The sequence below is a fragment of the Saccopteryx leptura genome, chromosome 3, assembly GCF_036850995.1.
Source record: "Saccopteryx leptura isolate mSacLep1 chromosome 3, mSacLep1_pri_phased_curated, whole genome shotgun sequence".
Lineage (NCBI taxonomy): Eukaryota > Metazoa > Chordata > Mammalia > Chiroptera > Emballonuridae > Saccopteryx > Saccopteryx leptura.
The window spans coordinates 32,821,808-32,845,458 of NC_089505.1; the positions used below are offsets into that span (position 1 = coordinate 32,821,808).

At 38.5% G+C, this 23,651-nt stretch overlaps 1 protein-coding gene across 20 annotated transcripts in view; it reads left to right on the forward strand.

Moving 5' to 3' along the window:
• The window catches only part of EPB41L2 (erythrocyte membrane protein band 4.1 like 2), a 227,831-nt gene that overhangs the window by 119,852 nt on the left and 84,328 nt on the right, over positions 1–23,651 (forward strand). For all 20 annotated transcript variants that reach the window (XM_066373228.1, XM_066373229.1, XM_066373220.1 and 17 more), the window contains one exon: positions 16,966–17,070. In XM_066373228.1, the coding sequence (XP_066229325.1) occupies positions 16,966–17,070 (105 nt within the window). The remainder of the gene's footprint in view (positions 1–16,965; positions 17,071–23,651) is intronic.

Consider the following 23,651-nt stretch of genomic DNA (forward strand, 5'->3'; position numbering starts at 1 on the left):
TGCAGGTATCTAGATAACTCATTTTATTTTGCATTTAATTGGGCAGAGTGAAGGTGTGTCATTGAAGAGGAGAGATGGAAATGCTATTTCACTTACATGCTCTCTTGGGGGTGCAAGTAATGGGTATAGCTCATTTTTTATCCACTTGGTTTGGGTCATTATCTATTACATAAAATGTGTGACTTTGTTCATGAACCGTTTCTGGACTGAGGTGAGTGTTGGTGATACTGTTGAGGAATAATTCGCCTCATCTGACCTGTGGTCAGAGTCCATGCAGCTCTGGGGAAAGGCTACATTCTTGTGTTCGGGGCTGGATTTCAGTCTCATTTCCCAACAGGAAGAATCTGTTCTGGGTGTGGCGATGTAAAGATGTACTAAATGTTAACATATCTGTAGTGTTTTAATTTGTAGAATATTATTTACATCATTTGACCTCACAGTAATTGATGGAGGGAGGGTGGGGTGTTATAACCGAAACACTACATTGGTACTATAGTTTTCAGATTTAAAATGCACTTTATTTGAACTTTTTAATGTTTTGAAATCTGGGTGTATATTATAATATATGTCAAAAGAAACTTGGTAATGATAGTATTTGAAGTTTGCAGAATAAGCTCACAGTACTGATGGAGGCCAGTAGCAATGTCTGAAGTGGAGGCTGAGTTTTCACAGGACAGGACTTGGGGGAGTTTCATTGTGTAGGGTCTGGTCCTCAGGTGTAGGATATATATTAACTCTTTATTCACTGTGCCCAACTACTCAGAGAAAAACCATTGCAAACCAGTCCTATGAACTAGACATGTTAAAATGCCAGGAAATGAGATAACTACCAGGAAAAATTGGTCAACTAATTTTTTATTTATAATAAGAAGTCATCAAATGATGCAGGTGATAACATAAGATATCTTTGTGAACATGAAATTCAGAGCAATAAGTATTACATCTAATCTAATATAATTGTGGAGAGTGCGTGCATCAGACAAGGACAAGAATAAATGCGCTTTTAGGACAGGTACCCTCCTTCTAAGTGATATTAATAAACTTTCACTTTTTATGATTCCTACTCATCGCCCTCCAAGAAGCCTAGTTGAGTCCATAGATTTGGACACAAACACACCCTCTTTTTCCATAAAATTTTATACATTTATTCCTGGAACTCTTGTAGTCACATCATTTCATCCCACATGTGCTGATTTTACTTAGCTTTCCCAATAAATGTTAAACAATCTCCAAATTCTCCTGGAAATCTTATTGTAACTTGAGTATTTATAGTTGCCTATATTATTGACCTAATAGGCTTGAGATAGGAAGTTGAAGTTGGAAAGGGGAATGAAGCAGCTGAAACTCTTTGCCATGTAAAAATATTTCTGCTGGAAAATATTCTGAGTTTCAAATAAACGTGGCATGTCACTGTGCATTTTAGGACAGCAGTAATGTAGGCAGGCTTTGAGTTTACCATCTGGATATGTGACTATGGAGTGCAGAACGGCACTGTGAAGGAAGCGTCGGCTTAGGAACAGGTTAGCTGCACATGTCATACGTCAGAAAATGATTTGTTTGGAAAATGTTTTCTTATAGAAACAATGCATAGTTGAAATAATTGTTTTACTTTAGTTTGTTAGTCATCTACCAGAAATGCAAAACTTTTACTTGGGACATATATCAAGCCCAGTGGAAACAATGTCGCCTCATATCAAGGTTTAAAAACTGAGATATTTCAAAGTGAAATATATTTTATTCTCAGATTGCCCAGAAGTTGCTTGTCATTGAATTCAAGAATCAGAAATCCAGATGGTGTTGGTATAAGGAAATTATTGTTGCTAAGAAACTTCTCAAGACGGCTCTCTTTGTATCAGATCCTGTTTCCCTCTGTTTTACAATCATCATAAAGTAAATATTTAAGTGATTAAGATTATTCTGCATTACAATTTGACTTCCACTTTGGTCCGTTGTTAAAAAATACTTGAAACACTTCTGGCCAGGAGAGGGAGGAATAGTTTTATTGAGCCTGGTTTGTGGTAAGATCTTCCTTCAGTCAGATGGCTGGCTTGTATTTTTCTACCTGGAGGTTTGTTTTTCAAAAGTAGTCTCAAATGTAATTGTCATTAAAGATTGACAGATAAATTTTGTATTACCAGGCTCTATGACCCAGTCATTTTATTAATAAAAAAGGGTTTTAAGGAAAACTTGAGCAACTGGTATATCATCCAGTGAGACCTGCCGAGGATGAAGGTTGTTGCTTAGCCAGATTGAAAACCGAAAGCTGCTAGGCTTGGAAGTGTGAGGGCAGATAGTCTTTCTCTGGAAGAGGAGATCTTTTTGCTTACTTTGGTATCAGCCTTTCCTCGTGGTCAGAGTCCTTGGTTAAGCTTTTTAAAAATAGAGGCGCACAGCAGATTTTTAGGGCTGTGAAACTACTCTGTATGGTACTATAGTGGTGGGTACATGTCATTATACATCTGTCCAAGCTCATAGAATGTACAATACCCAGAGTGAGCCCTAATATACACTGTGGATTTTGGGAAATTATGATGTATCAGTGTAGGTTTAGCACAGGGGTCGGGAACCTATGGCTCATGAGCCAGATGTGGCTCTTTTGATGGCTGCATCTGGCTTGCAGACAAATCTTTAATAAAAGAAATAGTAACATTAAAAATATAAAACATTCTCATGTATTACAATCCATTCATTTCCTACCGCTCGTGTTCATGGTTGCGGGTGGCTAGAGCCAATCACATCTGTCTTCTGGGACAACAACAAGTTTTTATTGGATAAATGTGTAATGTACATGGGTCACTATATGGCTCTCATGGAATTACATTTTAAAATATGTGGCGTTCATGGCTCTCTCAGCCAAAAAGGTTCCCGACCCCTGGTTTAGCAGTTGTAACAAATGTACCTATCTGGGGGGGATGTTGATAATGGGGAAAGCTATGGGTATGTGGGGGCAGATTGTATATGTAGGGACATTTCTACCTTCTGTTTGCTTTTTCTGTTAACTTAAAAATATTCTAAGAAATGAAGTCTAATACAAATATTAAAAAAAATTACAGCTGCACAGGTGCCACCTTTGAAGATTCGTATGTAGAGGGTCTGATGCCAGGCCCAAGCATCTGTGCAGCCCGAGTTCAGAACTGCTTTGAAAGGCTGTAGCATGCCTGCCGAGGCACTCCCTGGCAGAGCACCTGCTCCCAGATACGAGGTGAATTCTTCAATTGGCTCCTTGTTGAAATACTAACATTGCTGGTGGGGAATTTTCCTTAAGTGATAGGAAAGTAAGAGTAATAGAGAGACCCTACATTAGGACTATAGGAGGTCTAATTATGCGTCTCACTTGACAGCTGTTTCTTAACTCTAATTAGTGGAATTAGTGGCTGCATTTGTCTGGTTTTGATTTGCTTTGAGCAGTGCCCAGCTTATAGAACGGGCTTGGTAAGTATTAGTTGTAATTATTATCATTATATTTTAAAATATTGATTATAATTTTCAAAGGATCTTATCATTTTTCTTGAATTTAAAAAAATTTAATTACTTTATTATTTTTTTGTGTGTGACAGAGACAGAGAGGGACAGACAGACAGGAAGGGAGAGAGATGCGAAGCACCTAGTTGCTAATGGCACCCTAGTTGTTCATTGATTGCTTTCTCATATGTGCCTTGACCAGGGGGCTACAGCAAACCAAGTGACCCCTTACTCAAGCCAGCGACCTTGGGCTCAAGCTGGTGAGCCTTGCTCAAACCAGATGAGCCCGCGCTCAAGCTGGTGACCTCATGGTTTCAAACGTGTGTCCTCCACATCCCAGTCCAACGCTCTATCCACTGTGCCACCTTCTGGTTAGGCTAAAATTTATTTTTTAATTTATTGGATTGACGTGGTTCGCCAAACCATACAGGCTTCAAGTATACAACTCAGTATAACACCATCTACACACTGTATCATGCCCCCACCCCCTGCCCCAAGAATTTTTTGAATTTTTGATGAAAATACTTAAATGTTATGCCTTGGATAAATTTCCGGTATTATATTTTACCAATACCTTAGTAGTTTGGAAGGCCCATAATGTAAACATATATCACTTACATATTCATGATGGACTTTATAATTTAAAGACCTTGCTAAGATTAAAAAAACAAACTTTAGTCAATACTTTTGCATTTACAACAAACCCCACAAGATTTAAAAATAACATTTTATATTGATATTTTGAATAAACCCGATTTTTAGTGTCAAACGACTTAGGTTCTTGTTGGAGAGGCATTGACTGTAACCAGTTGAGTTAAAAAGAATATCAAAGATGAATTTATTTACTTTACCACTACAGTAAACTCTAGAAATAGAGATACAGTTGGATTTTGCATTATGAGAAACTACAGTCTGTTTGGTTAGAACAAATGAAGATTAGAGGTTCTTCCTCATAGGCTATAATGTCATTACATTAAGCTTTATTACCAAAGGAAGGCATTTAAAGGACCATGCTTTTTAAACAGCTGAGCAACTGACATGTATTGGAACTTATAGGAGTGTTTATTATTCCTTATCAATGAGCCAAAAGATAAGCATAATTCCTTGTGTAAAATTTGTGGGCTGATATTTACATTTCATCAGTAAATGTGATTTGCTTAACAGTTTTCAAGATTCATAACTAGGGGTTTTGTGAGGCTCTCTGCAGCTGTGTTCCAGAACTTGCTTTTAGGATTACTCTGGAGCCAGAATGCTGGTGAGAAGAGTGGGAACTGGGTTTTGAGGTAGCCTCCTGCAGGCCCGTTCTGCAGGGTGGAGTTGGACCTTTGAGAGGGTATGCCTCTGGTCAGCTAGCTGACTCTTATGTACTGAAAATAGATGAAAACCTCTGGGTTTCAGAAGAAAAATCTACAAATGCCTTAGAAATGCAGGATGTGATTATGGATGAAAGATGAAAAGGTTAATGTTTTATTTTTTAAAACTAAAAATTGGCATTTATTTTCCTGGGGGGTAGGGTAAGACCCTAGCTAATAGACTTAAATCCGTGGTTGACAGTTTGTTTTGCTTGCTTGTTTGTGAAAAATGTTGGTAGCAGGATTTTTGTTGTTTTTGCCATTTTCCACGTAGCATGAAGATGAAACATCTTTCTCTATCTTGTCTGTGATCAAAACTTAACTGATTGCTTACAAGAGGAATTGTGTTTTCAGTTAAGAATTCTAAAACATTTCAAAACACAGCAGACTGGGGTAGGAAAAATCCCATTTGAATACTGCATTTAGACTTGGAAGCATTGTGCTTATGAAATAGGGTCTTAGTATAATGTATAAGAAGGGCAACTCCTGTGTCCTTGAGAAGTTAATGAAGTTCTGTGCATGATTTTATTAAAGGAGAGCCTACAAGCTTCTAGCTACATTAGGATTTCCTTTAAAATTAAAATTAAAATTTGTTAACGGTTACTAGAGGGTATTGTGCAGTCTCTTCTGGCCTAGTGTGTGTTTTGGTTTTAGTAACAGCCTTTTTATCTTTATTTCTGGTGTCTAAAACTATATTGAATAATTATTTTATGTCATTCATGTCAACAACACTGAGAAATTTTCCCAGTGTTCTGTTGTAATCCCCTGCATCCTATGGAATGAGCTGTGAGAGGGTTTTCTTTTTCTCCATTCCCTTCTGTAGCCTAGTCTTGAAGGAATACTAGAGAAGAAAAAACTTTTTTATGATTCTTTTTAACGATTTATAACAAGCCTCCAGGCTTATATAGCTTTGATAATGCATGTTTGTGTCTGTGAGTCTTCAGTGGATATACATATATATAGTTTGCCTGGTCACTAATGAAAATTAATGTTGAGAATTTTTTCAGCTATAAAAAGGAAGATACATATGTGTATATACATGTACATGTATAAGTGTGTATATATACACACATTTATTTTATATATAATATACATATCTTTTTGGAGTAATTGGAAAAACTTTTTCAACTGTATGTTAATAATCATGAACACTTGAAATCTTGCTTTACTATATACGACTCATTTATCTCTGGAATTAACTTTTTAGCACATATACTCTAAGTCACTGGATGTGGTTTCTTCCTTTATTTTGGTGTTTGAGTGAACTTTGGGCCACAGGTGTGTTAACAGCTCACTTAGATTAGTAGGAAAAGGATGATCTGATAAATGATGGCCTTAAACTATTTAAGACACTGTTTTCCCTTTTGTGTGGTTTTCTTTGGTTTCCTCCACCTTCCCTGACAATGTATCAGTTGTTGTGTTTGTTCTTTGCATACCTTTCTTTCCTTGGCCTTTTATATTTGCATAGTGTAGTTTAGAACTAGCGCAAATACATAGTTGAAGGGTGTAATGTATGGATCGCATTGTGTACTTCCCAAAACTGTCTCCCGCAGTACACAATGACTGCAGTGTGGAGGAACCTACCCGGAGACAGTGATGGTGTTTTATGGAACGCCAGTGGTGTGTGGCATCGACTGCAATCTGCCGGGTAAGCAGTTGCACAAATTCCTCCAAGTTGAGAGGCCTCCAGAAATGTCATGTTTTGGCCTCAATAAGGAATGCACAAATAACAGCACAGGCATGGGGGACTTAGCTCAGTGTCTCAGATTCCAGCCTGCCTTTCTTCAGCTGTGTCTGCTGTAGATTGCTTTTGCATACATCCCCGCCCCTTTTTTTAAAGTTCCCAAAAGCTAGTTTTCAATCCTTGAATAATATACTTTAAACCCATCTTAATTATCTTGTTTTGTCTCTCTGTTTGGGATATCTCTAATATTATGTATTTATCTTTAATTGAATTTATTCAGTTAACATGGGTTAATAAAATTATGTAGGTTTCAGGGGTACAATTCTACAGTGCATCATCTGTATATTGTATTGTGTGTTCAGTACCCCGTGTCGTTTCCCTTTCCTTCCATCAATTATACAGTCTTTTAAAGGGAAAATAAATCTGATATCTGAGAAGTAGATTGGAGGACTTCTTTTTTTAAGTTTTCAACCCATTGATTTTTACAATGTTGGGCAGTGGTGTAAGTGGGGCGAGAGAGAGGCTGAGTAGAGAAAACAAATTGTAAAGCTTATTGGCATTTAGTATAAAAGTAACCATTCTCTTTGAAGTGTACTTGGCAAGTTTTATTAACAGTTGTATGGGTTTGTTTAATTACTTGGTGCTACATTGCCAGAACAGAGATTTGCACAAGTTATACTCTAGAACAGTGGTCCCCAACCTTTTTTGGGCCATGGACCGGTTTAATGTCAGAAAATATTTTTATGGACAGGCCTTTAGGGTGGGACAGATAAATGTATCATGTGACTGAGACAAGTGTCAAGAGTGAGTCTTAGACAGATGTAGCAGAGGGAATCTGGTCATTTTTAAAAAATAAAACATCGTTCAGACTTAAATATAAATAAAACGGAAATAATGTAAGTTATTTATTTTTTCTCTGTGGACCAGTACCAAATGGCCCACGGACCACTACCAGTCCGTGGCCCAAAAAAGGTTGGGGACCACTGCTCTAGAAAGATTGTGCCTAAGAAGGGATACAAAGCAAAGGCATACTTAAGGTTGTAAGAGAAGATTAAGAGTCAGATGGATGTCTTGCTAAAGGAATGTGTAGAGACTCTGCAAAGCCCCATTGTCCCCTTCTGTGTAAAGGTGGAACGTTTCTGCTTTTCTCATTCCTCTAGTTCCTAAGAAATATTTGGACATGCTCTAAATTAATTACTAAGGAAGTTTAAGTACATTGTAGAATTGTGAAAATAAAATGTAGGTCTGTGACTATTCTTACCTAGAATCTGTCTGGCAGTGTGTGTTTGGTTTAGTTCCCTGATTATCTGTGGGTTGGTAGTCCATGAGCTAGAGACCCAGTTGATTGCATAAGACGACGAGTCAGAGGCCTGAATTCTAGACTCCGACTCTGCCAACTATCTGGCTGGCTTCGTGGCACCAAGCCATTCCATCCAACAGCTACCTTGGCCTACTTGTGAGCTAGTTACTTAACGAGGTGCTGCCATAGTACATACTGTTGCTTAAAAACTAGTTTCCAAACATAATAAATCTCAAAAGGAGTAGAGTGTAAGAGTAAGTAGTATAGATGTGAAGTAAAGTGCTTTGAAGGAGAAAGATGAATATTTAGAGACTGTGGAATAGTCTTCATCAGGAAGGAATATTTAGAGCTTTATCTAGAAATAGGGTTTCAACAGTTGAAAATAAATCAGTTATAAAATAAATTTCTTGGCAGATCAGTCCGCTTTATCTAGGTCAGTACCCCCAAATTGCTATCACAGCTAGTGAACAGGTATGTATGTACTGGTGTCTTCATTGCAGAATATCTATGTACTCTGCCTGCCTAACAAATGTATATTTGCAGTACACTCATGCAATAGAATTAAAGTTTATAAAAAAATCAAAACAATAATAATAGGAGAAAATAAGAATTCAATTCTTTTTTTTTTTTTTGCATTTTTCTGAAGCTGGAAACAGGGAGAGACAGTCAGACAGACTCCCGCATGCGCCCGACTGGGATCCACCCGGCACGCCCACCATGGGGCGACGCTCTGCCCACCAGGGGGCGATGCTCTGCCCATCCTGGGCGTCGCCATGTTGCGACCAGAGCCACTCTAGCGCCTGGGGCAGAGGCCACAGAGCCATCCCCAGCGCCCGGGCCATCTTTGCTCCAATGGAGCCTTGGCTGCGGGAGGGGAAGAGAGAGACAGAGAGGAAGGCGCAGCGGAGGGGTGGAAAAGCAAATGGACGCTTCTCCTATGTGCCCTGGCCGGGAATCGAACCCGGGTCCTCTGCACGCTAGGCCGACGCTCTACCGCTGAGCCAACCGGCCAGGCAGAATTCAATTCTTTAAAAGAAACCCAGGAAATAAGACTGAAAAGTTAGATCAACTAAACTCTCTGTGACCTCAGTTTTCTCATTTGTGAAATGAGATTGGATGACATAACTGTGAAAGTTCTTTAATCGTATTTAAAATCAATTATTATTTTTAGAACAGCTCAGAACGGTCCTGTGATTTCAGCTGCTTTTTAATGAATTCATTTAATTTGCCAGACACTTTATAAGTGCTTTAAAATATACTTTATTTAATTCTCTTATTATCATTATAAGGTGTTTTTTAAAGAGCGGAAACTAAAGCATAGCAAAGTCGAATAACTTGTCTAAGGCTACACAGCTATTAAGAGGTAGGGCTAATGATCTGAATTCTCTTATGAGCTGTGTCTTGGTTCCTCAAGTGATGAGAGTTATTATTTATGGAGTGTGTTGTGAGCCAGTGGGTCATATTACTGTCAGAGCCTAGGCAGGCAAGTTTGATTGCAGGTGAGTACTTACAAAAAAATAACTTGGGACATTTAATATGTAACATTTAACATGTGTCTCTTGATAATCTGGTATGTTTTCTTTAAGAAGAAATAAGCCATTTTGTTTGCCTTTTTCAGTTAGCTTCCAAAAGCTGATCTGTTTTAGATTTTTTTCTTGCATAACATGCCTGGGTTTTCTGTTATAATTTTCTTTCCTAGCTCATGCTTCTTTCCTTCTGGTCTTGATGGCTTTGTTCTATTTTTTAAATTTTATTTTATGAGTATTTGTTAAAAAGAAAATTGCCCATTTCTTTGGGCTTTCTTAATTTGTACATTTCTCTTCTGGCCTTGCTTGGAGGGGCGTGGCCCATGAAGACCAGCCACTCCTTGTTACTACATCCCTTCTTCCTTCAAGCTGAGGAGTCTAAGGGTAAATGGAGATAGTAATCATACCTGACCTGCTTCACTCTCATTTGTCACCATGAGCATTAGATGGGATAATACCTTGGGGGTCGCCCTTTGTCCTTCTTTTTTATTTAGAAATTAAATTTAATGGGGTGTCATTGATCAATAAGCGTACATAGGTTCAGGTGAACATCTCTGTAGCATTTGAACTGTTGATTGTGTTGTGTGCTCATCATCACCCAAAGTCAGATCATTTTCCGTCATCATATATTTGTCCTTTGCCTCCCTCCCCCTGGTAACCGCGTCACTTTTACCTGTGTCTGTGAGTCTCAGTTTTATATCCCATCCATGTGGGGTATATATTTGTGTCTCTTTACTCCCCTACCCCCACCTGTGTCGCTGTGGCTAGCTGCATAACGACTTTTAAAAAATCTTAGTCTCAAATTTTCTCCATGTGCAATTTTATGTTTGAGACTAAAAGTAGTTGTATTTTACTATTTTGTTCTTTTCTTCTCTTTCTTGTTGACCTTTTCAGGTTTATTTTTATATTATCATGAAGTTTTTGGGAGTATCAATAGATTTTTATTAATATAAATAAAAAATTTTTATAACTTTTTTCTTATTTTCAGTCATTCTCTTATTCATCTGGACATAGTAAGTTGTCTATTTTATTCTCTCTTTTATCTTAATTTAATGTTTTCAGAGTATCATTGGATTTTTATTCTTTTAATGTAATTTTTAATATTTTTACAATTCTTTCTTAATTATTTATTTATTTATTTTTTTACAGAGACAGGGAGTGAGTCAGAGAGAGGGATAGACAGGGACAGACAGATAGGAATGGAGAGAGATGAGAAGCATCAATCATTAGTTTTCCATTGCACATTGCAACACCTTAGTTGTTCATTGATTGCTTTCTCATATGTGCCTTGACCGTGAGCCTTCAGCAGACCAAGTAACCCCTTGCTGGAGCCAGTGACCTTGGGTTCAAGCTGGTGGGCTTTTGCTCAAACCAGACGAGCCTGCGCTCAAGCTCGCAACCTCGAGGTCTCAAACCTGGGTCCTCTGCATCCCAGTCTGACGCTCTATCCACTGCGCCACCGCCTGGTCAGGCACAATTCTTTCTTATTTCTGGTCATTCTCTTAAAATTTTTTGTGAACATTGTCTTTCTAAAGGACTTTTCTCTTTTATAAAAAGTAATGGTGTTTTACATACTTTTTTTTGAATGCTCATTGTTTTCTAATATTTCATTCTGGTTTCTGTAGCTAATCATTTTAGAAACAAGCCCTTTTATTATAAATCTTTTTAAATAATGCATGTCAAAACCTCTGAAGTATAAATAATTAATTAATGGAAAAAAGTTATTGTAGATTAATAGATTTTATTTCTTTCTTTCTTTTTTTTTTTTGTATTTTTCTGAAGTTGGAAACAGGGAGGCAGTCAGACAGACTCCCGCATGCGTCCGACTGGGATCCACCCGGCATGCCCACCAGGGGGCAATGCTCTGCCCATCTGGGGCATCGTTCTGTTGCAACCAGAGCCATTCTAGCGCCTGAGGCAGAGGCCACAGAGCCATCCTCAGCGCCCGGGCCAACTTTGCTCCAATGGAGTCTCGCTGAGGGAGGGGAAGAGAGAGACAGAGAGGAAGGAGAGGGGGAGGGGTGGAGAAGCAGATGGGCACCTCTCCTGTGTGCCCTGGGTGGGAATCGAACCCAGGACTCCTGCACGCCAGGCTGACGCTCTACCATTGAGTCAACTGGCCAGGGCCGATTTTATTTCATCTGGAAAGAACCATTCAGTTTATTTTGAGAGGTTTAGCATTTATCAACCATTATGTCTTTATATATTGCCTCTCCGTTATCTTCTTCTCTCCATCTAGAATTCTAATAAGATATATGTAAATCTGATTGTCTGAAAATTCTTGAATATTTTTTATCTATTTGTGTTTCTGTGTACTCTGGGTAGTATTTTTCGTATCTATTAGTTCACTGGTTTTCTCTTGAGCTGTGTCAAACCATGTTCATTTGGATTATCATTTAATTATAGTTTTTATATATAGATATTCTAGTTGATTCTTTTTACAATCTGCTATTTTATAATTACTTTTTCCTTGATGACATTTAAAAATTTTATTTATTACCCTGGCTGGTTAGCTCAATGGTAGAGTGTTGTCCCGGTGTGTGGAAGTCCCAGGTTCAATTCCTGGCCAGGGCACATAGGAGAAGCACCCATCTGCTTCTCCACCCTTCCACCTCTCTTTTCTCTCTGTCTCTCTCTTCCCCTCCTGCAGTCAAGGCTCCATTGGAGCAAAGTTGGCCTGGGCATTGAGGATGGCACCATATCCTCTACCTCAGGCACTAGAATGGCTCTGGTTGCAATGGAGCAATGCCCCAGATGGGCAGAGCATTGCCCTCTGGTGGCCATGCTGGGAGGATCCTGGTTGGGCACATGTGGGAGTCTGTCTCTCTGCCTCCCCGCTTCTCACTTCAGAAAAATACAAAAAAAAATTATTTATTTCTTTGAATATATAAAACATACTTATTTTGTGTTCTGTACATGAAAAGTTCTATTATTTCCAGTCTCTGAAGATCTGATTCTGATACCATGTCTCTCAATAATAGTAACTGGTTTCCTTGTGTTTGATTTTTGATTATATTTGTTTAGATTTTATCTATGGGAATCATTTGCTTTTTCCAGAGAGCTGGGCACATCTAATCCTGTACCACTGTAAACTGAATTCTCTTTTATGGCATTTTTTAATAAAAAAAAATAATGTTAATTCCAGTCTCTAAATCTGCAGAAGGACCAGATCATCGTAATTCTCTGTCTCCTTTCTTGAGCTATGTTCTTTTGAACAATAAGTCTGCTGTGGAATAAGTTAATGTTTTATTTTATTTTATTATTTTTTTAGCAAGAGAATATAACCAAAATTTACAATACATACACATACACATGTATGGGAACTCTGCATACAGACTCAGAGAGCCCTGTACTGTAAGCAGAATTTTCATGTCCCGCTCTACTCCCCTTTTGTGGGTAGTGGGAATATGTGTATGGAGCACCTAATGGAGCCAATGGAACATATTTTGGCAAATACAAGTCTGCTTCTTGATGCCCTTGGCTTTTGTTTACTGGCTTCTCATTATTGTTTCCTCTGCTCTATGACTGTGTGTGTGTGAGTGTGTGTGTGTGTGTGTGTGTGTGTGTGTGTGTGCCTGCCTGTCTTATATTTAAACATGCGGGAAGATGTAATTGCATATAGTAATCTTACCCTCAGAGTAAGACATTGTCTTTGCGTAGAGGTCTTGTATCAGGCTCTCTCATAGACCACTGATTGTTTTTGTCTTTGGATCAGTTGGACAGGTACTTAGATGTCCAAAGTGGTAGATTAAAAGAACTTTTTTTGAAGTGGTGAGTTGTGCTTCTTTTTTATTTTCTGTGTTGGCCAGTTGAATAAAGTTCTTGAGACCATGTATATCTTATTTATTGGTGTTTCTCCAGTATTATGCCATCAGAATTGATACATATTAGATGTTGGATCAATGTATATTAAGCCTTATAGACCGAAAAGCCCTCGTAGTCATCAGAGAGTAGGACAGCAAGTATAGCTATCAGTCAAATTGCATGGGCTTGTCCATTATGGATGGATTACTTTTTCATCTCACAGTATCCTCCAGTATCTTGGAAATAAAAATTGGCTCTGTCAGACTCTAAACATCCAAAGTGAAACTTAAGTTCTTTTGAATATGCTGTTTCTCTGCCTTAAAATTTATTTCCTTTTTTAAGATTCATTTCAGATGTCTCAGTTGTGGTGAAGCTATGATTTTTCTCACATATTCATTGCATTCTTGGTGTTCCCATAATCCTTCCTACATGCATCTTTCAGCACATACCTCACAGTATTGTTGCAATTTTTGTCTTTCTAGCCAGACTTTGTGTTCATTAAGGGTGGGGATGCTGAATGGAAGCTTAAGTGGCTTGTGTGTGCAGCTAAGATCTTATCAAGCATTTAAAATATCTGTTTCCTGGAGAGTGAAGGAGAAAATAGTAAAGGAGCAATCTGAGCATCTCTACTAGATAGGTAGAGCTTACATTTTGGCATTTTTTTAGATACAAGCTAGTGAAAGAACAGTTGGGAATGGAATTCAGTTATGACTGAGTACTTAGTTTCACACTTGGACATTAGCTATCTTATTGGGTTTATCTGACCCTCACAGTGAGCTGTGAGATAGTTATGATCTCACATGGCACTTTATTTTAAGGCGACTAAGTGGTTTGTCCATTGTCACATTTGTGCTTACAACATGTTGAATGAGGGAGAGACTGGCTCTGACTCCAGCTCATGCTGATGCCCCTCTATGCTGCCCTGCCTACCAACACAGCATTATGGTGGTGAGCTTGCGGATGTCTTCCTCTTAATCTTTTATGGGAATTCTGTCCATGAGAGCATGTTTCTATTTTTGAAACAGAAAGCAGTGAGAAAGTATGATTTGTTAACGAAAATTGACTTTACACCGGTGTTGGAATGTGTTTTCTCTTTGAACTGAGGTATATATAGTCATCAGTTGTCTTAAATATCTTTCTTACCCTAGTTTCAAATAGCATTATAACCAAATGAAATAGTATGACTCTTTTGACTGTGTCACATTTCTCCACGATGTCTGAAGCTACTTAGTTTCAGTAGTTAGCTTTTTTAAAAAGAGTTGTCACTTATAGTGAGAGTTTTCATAGAAATGAAGTTTGTTTGAGAACTGTATCTGACGGTCAACTTTCTATATAAGCTTTCATTGATTCTTCAGTATCTTTCTAATTAAGAAGATGATTCTGTTTTATAGTTGATAAAATGTCCTGTGACTCATTTGTACCTCTTAATACATGCATAGTGGGTGATATCTAAGTAGGTAATAGTTTGTTCCTTTTGTTATTTGAGATAGGAAAGTTCCTAATTACAAAGCAGGCACTGAAGTTATAGCTCTGGTCAGTGGAATGTGAGCTTCAGTGTCACCTCATTTAAAGTAAGTATGTTACATATAGGTTTTTAGTTGATTCAGCAGGTATTTTTTTCTAGTGCCTGGTATGCTGGGCAGTCTTCTACTTACTGGAGGTTCAGGAGTGGACAATGTTGCTGAAATTTAGTGAGAGAAAGCAAATTCTATCTTAGATTACTGATTACCTTTAAAATATTCTTTGCTGTATTTGCAACCAGATTTCTTCACATCTACTTTAGAATCCTATAAAGAAGAGACAATAGGTTTTAATGCACATTTAAGAAAGTAATTGTCATTATTAAGCCACTTTATTCTCATAAAGTTAATTTAAAATACCTCCACACTCAGAGTTTTTATTATATAGATTTATAATTGCAGGTAGACCAGATAATAAAATTTAGAATCTTTTGTTGTAAAAGCTTAAATAAAAATTTTATCTGATTGAAATTAGTCATTTTTCGTGTTATGAAACCCTCCGGCTTATCAACAGTAGGAGCGTGTATTGATGAAGCATTTTCTATATGCCCTGAGTGTTCTAGGCGTCACGCCCTTTATGTATTACAGCTCATCTAGTACTGCCCATATCCTTGGTGTAGGGGATTCTGTTATTCTCCTTTCACGGTTGTGCAAATTAAGGCAGTTAGAAGTTGTGTCTTGTCCCTGGTCACAAAGCTTGCAAATAATGGAGATGCATTCAGAACTTTGATATTTGGAATCCAGATCCCAGTACTCTTATTTGTATGTACTTTAAATATGTGCACATATAAACATATCTGTCTTACATGTACTTGGTAGTTTTCTGCGTATGTAGTGGTATGGATAGCGCGTTGCTTGTTATGTTGAAAGAATGTAATCTGTGTGGCTTTCTTTCTCTTTCCTCTACTACTTGATGTAATTTTTTTCTTTTTTTTTCTTCTTAAGAAATATTACTACTAAAGGTTTAATAATAAAAGTTCCAGATTCTCCTTTGCAAGCCTTTCAGGCATGAATTTCCTACCTCCACCCCCACAAAGAGGAGGGAGAAAAGGTTAGGGGAGAGAAACAAGCCTGTGAATTGTGTTTCTGTGAAGACTATCTTTTGAAGCCCCTTATCACAGTTGTACTAATTTGAAATTAAAATGTCTTTTATATCTTATTGCAGTTTTAGAGGTACACGTGTGGAAAACATTAATTTTCACACACTAATGAACTAACAAGTATACATTCTGACAGTGTGAGGACATTCATCTTGAGGATGAAACAGTCTGACGACTCGTTCACTTTTCACGTGCAGTCCAGTGGTTGCTCCCATCAGTGCAGGGGAAGGAGAAGTGTGACCTGACCTTGCAGTTGGGCATTCCCAGGGGTGTGCATCTTAATTGGAAATGAGTCACCATTTTATGCTTTGCCATTGATTGGACAATGAGCTTTTCTTTATGGCTGTCAAAGGCTTTTACAGCTCTGTTGATAGCAGCTTTTTAAATTAAAAACACAAAATACAAACTAAGGCAAACACATGTTAAATCCTTAGGAGCAACTGATTTATTGTCCCAGTTTCATTACCTTCTATTTTTAAACTTTGTTTTAAAGAGTGAATGCCGCCTGACCTGTGGTGGCGCAGTGGATAAAGCGTTGACCTGGAAATGCTGAGGTCGCCGGTTCGAAATCCTGGGCTTGCCTGGTCAAGGCACATATGGGAGTTGATGCTTCCAGCTCCTCCCCCCTTCTCTCTCTCTGTCTCTCCCTCTCCCCTCTAAAATGAATAAATAAATTAAAAAAATAAATAAAATAAAAATTTATAAATAACAGTTTAAAAAAAATAAAAATAAAAAAATAAAGAGTGAATGCCATATCATTCTCAAAAAAAACCCCACATAACTTTTATTGAAAAAAAAGTCTGTTCTACAAATATCACAGAACAGAAATGAAACCTCCGTGCTGATGGAGTAAATAGTAGTAGGATATACTGAGGAATAGTGCTAAATGATTCTCTTGGAGGACATAAGTATACCTTGCAGATGTGACATGAGCCAGATTGGGGAATTTAGTCCGTTTGGACATATTTTTATACATTTTAATAATAAATGAACTCTTAGCATGTTACTTTTAAGTGCTTTTATATTTATGGAAAGCTGCAGCATAACACAGCATCTGTTTGATCACACGTTCATTTCAGAATTTATGCAATTATAAAAGGTTAGAAAAATATATTACTTTAAGCTAAATAATGTTATCTGATATGATGCCCTTTATTTATAATAGTCATGGAATCTTTAGTGCTTGAGAAGTAAAGAAGTTATTTCTTTTCCCTCAGAAACGTGCTAAGGGACAAGTGTTGTTTGACAAAGTGTGTGAACATCTCAACCTCTTGGAGAAGGACTACTTTGGACTTTCATTTCTGGAAAGCCCTGAGCAGAAAGTAAGTGAAATTTTAAGTTCAATATATTATCTTAGAAAAATACTATATCTTCCTTTACTTGAGTAAAATTTAGCTTTAAAATAACAGATTTTATGTTGTTGTTATGACATTTTATGTTCCTTGTAGAAATTTGGTAAATATTGAAAACATATTATGTAGGAAGAATCACCTATAATTTTTTGCCATTGTGTATATCTGCTTTTTTACTTACATTATAAGCAAACAAAATGGAATGCTCTGGCCTATGTTATTAGAAACTGAAAGAACTGACTTAAATTTCCTATGTTGAATTTTTAGTTCCTGAACTTACCTGTATACTAAGCATTAAGTATGCCTGAAAGGCAGGGAAGGAGGCTATTAAGAAGGAATGTCAATGTCAAGAGTACCTATGTTTACTTGTCTGTAGGTTCGAGAATTGTTAGCCTTGCTGAACAGACCTTGGAGGCTGTAAGGGGAGAAGGTGTTCCTTGCCTTGTTGTTGGGTTATTGGGGGCAGAAAAGGAGATGAGACCCAGCCTGACTTAGGTTGTTAGCTTTGACCAGCCGGGACCCAGTAGAGGTCTGCCTGACATCAGTAATGTGTCGAGATTGTTTCTGCTCCAGGAATTTTCCAAGATACTAAGTAGGAGTGTAAGAGTTCTATAACGATTAATGCTGATTCCAAAGGACTTCAGTGCTTTTCAATTATATAGGCAACTTAGAGAAAAAATAACCAGTTCTGACAATCAGACTTCAGCTGTAGACTTCTGTCTTCGTCAACTTGGGTTTTTCTATCAAAGTACCAGATGGCTTATAAAGAGCAGAGATATATTTTTCTTAGCTCAGGAGGCTGGGAAGTTCAAGATCAAGGTGCAAACAGACTCGGTGTCTGGTGAATGCCCACTTCCTGGTCCATACACTGTCTTCTAATTGTGTCCTCAGATGGTGGATGGGATAGGATGTTCTCTGAAGCCTCCTTTATGTAATCCTATTCATGAGAGTTCTACCTTCATGACCTAATCATCCCCAAAGGCCCCATCTCCAAATTCTCTTACATTGGGGATTAGGATTCAATGAATGAATTTGGCGTGGGTGGGATACAAACATTCAGCATTTGACACTTTCTCCGTTGTTAAGAAAGACTGTTTTTCTTCTATGTCACTTTCTGAGTCTTAGGACTTGAGTCTGGTTAAGATAGTGAGTATGGGAGAGTAAAGGTTTAGTCCAGGGTTGCACCCTAAAGTGAAGTCTTTTTAAGTCTGTTTGACTCTGACTATGGATAGATACATTCTCTGTGATTGTTCTGTTTGCGGATGCCCAGACCACTTGATCACAGTGAAAGAAATTCCTTTCTAATATATAACATTCACATCACAGTCAACAGAATAGTTAGTAGGTGAATATAGGTTGTAACTTTATTTTACCCACATGCCATCATTGTTTGTATATGTCCTGGTAATGAAACACAGGGTATAAGGGCTATAATTACATATGAAATAGATTTCTCAACTTGCTTAGTTTTAAATCTTTGATAGCTAATTTGTGGTTTAATTTCATGTTTTAAGTAAAGACAATTAAATTGCATGCCTGCCTACTGAATAGTATGTGGGTATTCGTATTAGAACTCTATTTATAATACTTTTCCCAGAAGTAATAACATGTTAGATATTTGACTAAACAAACTTTAGACTTTAAATTATAAGGTGGTCTTGATAACATTTCCAGTCATGTGCCCTTCTGTTGGCCCTCAAAACTATACAAGTAGAGCGATGGGATATGGTTTTCATTATCCACTCTTGAGATTACATATTGGTAGGGTCTAAGAGCATTTATTTGTTTTTTAAAAAAGGAAGATTATGCAGTATGTTGTAAAATATGTAAAATACCAAGATATATTCTATATTAAGAAATGTGGAGCTTGACTGGTGGTGACACAGTGGATGGAATATTGACCTGGGACACTGTGGTCTGAAGTTCAAAACCCTGAGGTATCCAGCTTGGGCTCAGGCTCACCAGCTTGAGTACCAGATCACCAGCTTGAACCCAAGGTCTTTGTCTTGAGCAAGGGGATCACAAGGTCAACTGAAGCCCCCAAAAGTGATGCAACTATGAATTGATGCTTCTCATTATCCCTTCCTCTTTCTCACTAAAAAAAAAAAAAAAGGAATGGTATTTTTGGAACACTAGATTTCACTATTGTTTATTTTGATGACTCCCAATATATGCATCTAATTTATTTTTCACCCAACTCTCAGATTTATATACTTCCCTGCCTACTGAACACTACACTCAGTTGTCCAAGAGTTGTTCCCCTTAAGCTTCACCTGTCTCCTGAAGATTCCTTCCACTTCATATATCTCTTTTCTTTGCTTTTCAGTCATCAAGGTCTGTCTTTTCTACCTGTTAACACCCCTCTCCTGGTTCTCTTTGTTCACAGTTCTTGCTTTGGTTTAGGCCCTAGTCATCTCTTGCTTTGACTACAGTATTTCATTAGCCTCCTAACGGGACTGCCTAGTCGCAGGTCCCTGTGATTATTTTTCACACTGCTGCTGGATTGAGCTTTCAGAATGGATATCCAGGCTCGGCAGTCCCTGGCTTAAGACCATTTAATGGATGCAAACTAATCCTCTTAGTGCAGTTTAATAGGCTCTTGGTCACAGGACTTCAGTTGATTTTTTTAGCTTCATTTCTTAGTAACCTTTCACATACAGTCTATATTTAATCCCCACCAATTTACCTCCTAAAAAGATCCTTGGTGGTACATACAATATCTACTTGAACATACTATTCCTTACATGGGAATATTCTTCCCATTTTTGTATCTGAATGCCTACTTTTTCTAAGATCCAACTTCAGTATGCTACGTATGAGATTTCCTTGACTACTTCACCAGCACCCCTTCTGCTGTCAGCTCAAGGAGAGTTGACAGTCCCTCCATCTGTCATCTGCATATTTAGTACAGACCTTTTTTGTATGTCAGTCTTTCTCTCCATTCCCTTGGAACTTCTTGAGGGTAGATAAAGACATTCCTTTTTATCTGTGTAGCCTCAGTATATCTAGACATTACAAATATTTATTAAGTTCTATCAGTGTGTCCTCTCACACCAATTAGGATGGCTACTATAAAAAAATAACAAATATTGATGAGGATGTGAAGAAATTAGAAACCTTGTGAACTATTGGTGAGAATGTATATGGTGCAGCCATTATGGAAAAGAGTATAGAAATTACTCAGAAATTTAAATAGAATTGCTATATGATGCAGCAATCCTATATCTGGTATATATTCAAAAGAATTGAAAGCAGGTTCTAGAAGAGATAGTTGCACACTCATGTTCATTGTAGCATTTCTGACAATAGCAAGAAGTGGAAGCAACCCAAATGTTCATTGTTGGATGAACAGGATAAACAAAAAGTAGTGAATGGAATGTGGTTGAGCCTTAAAAAAGGAAATCCTGTCACATGCTATAACATGGGTGAACCTAGAGGACATTATATTAAGTAAAATAAGCCTGTCACAAAAAGACCAGTGCTGTATGATTCCACTTCCATGAGGTATCCGTAGTCAAACTTATGGAAACAGAAAGGAGAATGGTGATTTTCAGGGACTGAGGAAAAGGAAAATGGAGAGTTATGATTCAATGGGCGTAGTTTCAATTTTGCAAGTTGAGAGAGTTCTAGAATCAATTGAATAACAATGTGAATGTAGTTAGCACTGCTCAAGTACACTTAAAAAATGGTTAAGATGGTAAATTGTATATATTTTTCCCACAATTAAAAAAATACTACTGGTGTGGAAACCAGTGTACTATTACGCATCTAGCGGTAAACAATGAAGATGAAGACCCTGCCTTCACCAGAGTCCCCGCTTATGTTCTAGTTGAGGAGCCAGTAAAAAACTGAAGCACACAATGATTAAATTTTAATTACTGCTCTACAGGAAAGTTTCAGGGTGCTGACGGAGAAGACTTCATAGGAGAGAAAGCTGTTTAAGCAGAGATCTAAAGTGTAGTGCGCTTTGGCTGAGGAAGGGGCGGGGAATCACATACTTAGTGCCCTGAGGCTGACCGTTTGAAAATGGGAAAGAAGTCTGGTGTGGTCAATAAGGGGGTGACGGAATGAGGCTGGGGCAGAGGCAAGCATTGGTAGCGGTCGGATCACGCAAAACCATCTTCGAGCTATAGATTAAGGCTTGGGAGATTTTCTTTATTGTAAGAAAAATGGTAAAACATTGATGGACGGAAGCACTGAGGTGAGACAAGCAGTTTTACCTTTTAAAGGGTCATCCAAAGCACAAAAGTGGCCTCAATTGAGGTTGTCATAGTGAAAAAAGACCCTCTAATGATTTAAGGAGGTAGATGCAATTGATGTTTGAGCGGGCGTGAGGGATGTCAAACACCAAGAATAGGCCTGAATTCCTAAATGAATGGAGGCCCCCTTCAGAGAGAAGGGGGTGGATCCACTTGGAGGATGGCAGCGTAGATCATGAATGTTGTTTTAGACTTGGTAAGTGTTAGGTCAGACCACTTTGGGAAGAACAAGTAAATCAGTAAATTTAATTTTGGGTATGCCTTGAAGAATGGAAGCTAGCATGGTGTAATACTCCAAGGAGAACCTATCTCAACAATACAAAGCGCAGTGGGGTGGTTTTATTTCCTGATGGGGATATCATATTCACTTTGAGGCTTGTAGTCAGGTATACTTATTTATTACTTAATTAAAAAAATCTGGGGTGTCTTTTACCATAAAAATATTCCAAATAAAACAGGCATGACTGTTAATACTCAGCATCCTGGGATCCTTGCCACATAGCAGCCACTGCTCTGAGCACTTGACGTGTCATCTCATGTGGTTCTTGGAGCAGCTGCACTTTACAGATACAGGACGTGGAGGGAGAGAAGTTAAATAATTCACCCAAACTCCCTTTGGTCATAAATGTTGAAGATAAGTTTCAAAACCAGTCAAATGAGGAAGAAAAATGAAATTCTGAACTTTCTGTCAGTCAAGGTAAAAACGGGTATATTTTATAGGTATGATTTCATAACTGGGAAAGTAGAAGAACTGTTTGCCTTAGAGGACTTTTCCATCTTACCAAATTCTGAAAGTCATCCTGCAGGACTTTCTGTCTGGGATGTTGAAGGATGTGGGCTGTGTCCCCAGAATGAGTTTTCCAGTTGATGTTTCTATAATGGGTGTCAGTAAGTGTAAGGGGTGGCCTGATTTACTGATGGTGATTCTGTGAGAGTTGTTGCAGCACTTTTCAGAAGGGACTTTTTCCTTCTTGTCAGAATTGCCTTGAAGATGAATTTCCAACCAGGAATCTTATTTCTCTCTCCTACCTCTATTGTTGACTCACACGTGCACATGGCATGCAACCCACCTGCCCAGTCACTCTCCCTGACATGCCATGAGCACTCCCTTTTCAGTTAATGCCGTCCCTGTCTGCATAGGGGATATTGGAGGATGTTAGAGCTGTGTTACCAGGTGGAATGTGTCTTATTTCTCACATATCTTAGGACAGAAAATAGATTAACTTTTTGGTAGGTATCTTGGTCTGTTTGAGCTGCTTTGACAAAATATGAGACACTAGGTGGCTTATAAACAACAGAAATTTATTTCTCACATTTCTGGAGGCTGGGAAATATGAATCAGGGTGGTGGTGGATTCATTATCTGGTGAGGGCCTGCTTCCTGGTTCATAGGCAGTGCCTCCTGGCTGTGTCCTGACATGGTAGAAGGGGATGAGGCTATTCTCTGGTGCCACCTTATAAGGGTACTAATCCCAATCACAAGGGCTCTCCCTTCATCTCTTTTTTTTTTTTTGTATTTTTCTGAAGCTGGAAACGGGGAGGCAGTTGGACAGACTCCCGCATGCGCCCAACCGGGATCCTCCCGGCACGCCCACCAGGGGGCAATGCTCTGCCCATCCCGGGCGTCACTCTGTCGCGACCAGAGCCACTCTAGCGCCTGGGGCAGAGGCCAAGGAGCCATCCCCAGCACCCGGGCCATCTTTTGCTCCAATGGAGCCTTGGCTGCGGCTGCGGCTGCGGGAGGGGAAGAGAGAGACAGAGAGGAAGGAGGGGTGGGGGTGGAGAAGCAAATGGGCACTTCTCCTATGTGCCCTGGCCGGGAATCGAACCCGGGACTTCCGCACGCCAGGCCGACGCTCTACCACTGAGCCAACCGGCCAGGGCCTCCCCTCATCTCCTAATCATTTCCCAGAGGTCCCACCTCCTGATACTTCACATTGTGCATTAAGATTTAAGCATGAGTTTTAGGAGGGTACAAACCTTCAGACCATAGCAATGAGGCTAATATTATTCAAGTTTATAGACTTCCAGTAATCTAACTCAGTTCAATGACAGAACATAATCTGTCCTAACTACCAACTAGACATTTATTAGGGACTAGTAGTTAGGAGACGCCTTTTAAGTTACCTGATAAGGGACTGTGGTTTGACTATTTTATATTGTTCTATAAAGGCAGATCTTTACATTTTGGAAATGTTAGCAGTTTAGTATTGACATTCTGTTATAGAAATTGAGAATTGTGAGTAGTATTCTGGATGTGGGCAAGGGAAGGGACATTCTGCGTGGAAGGAAG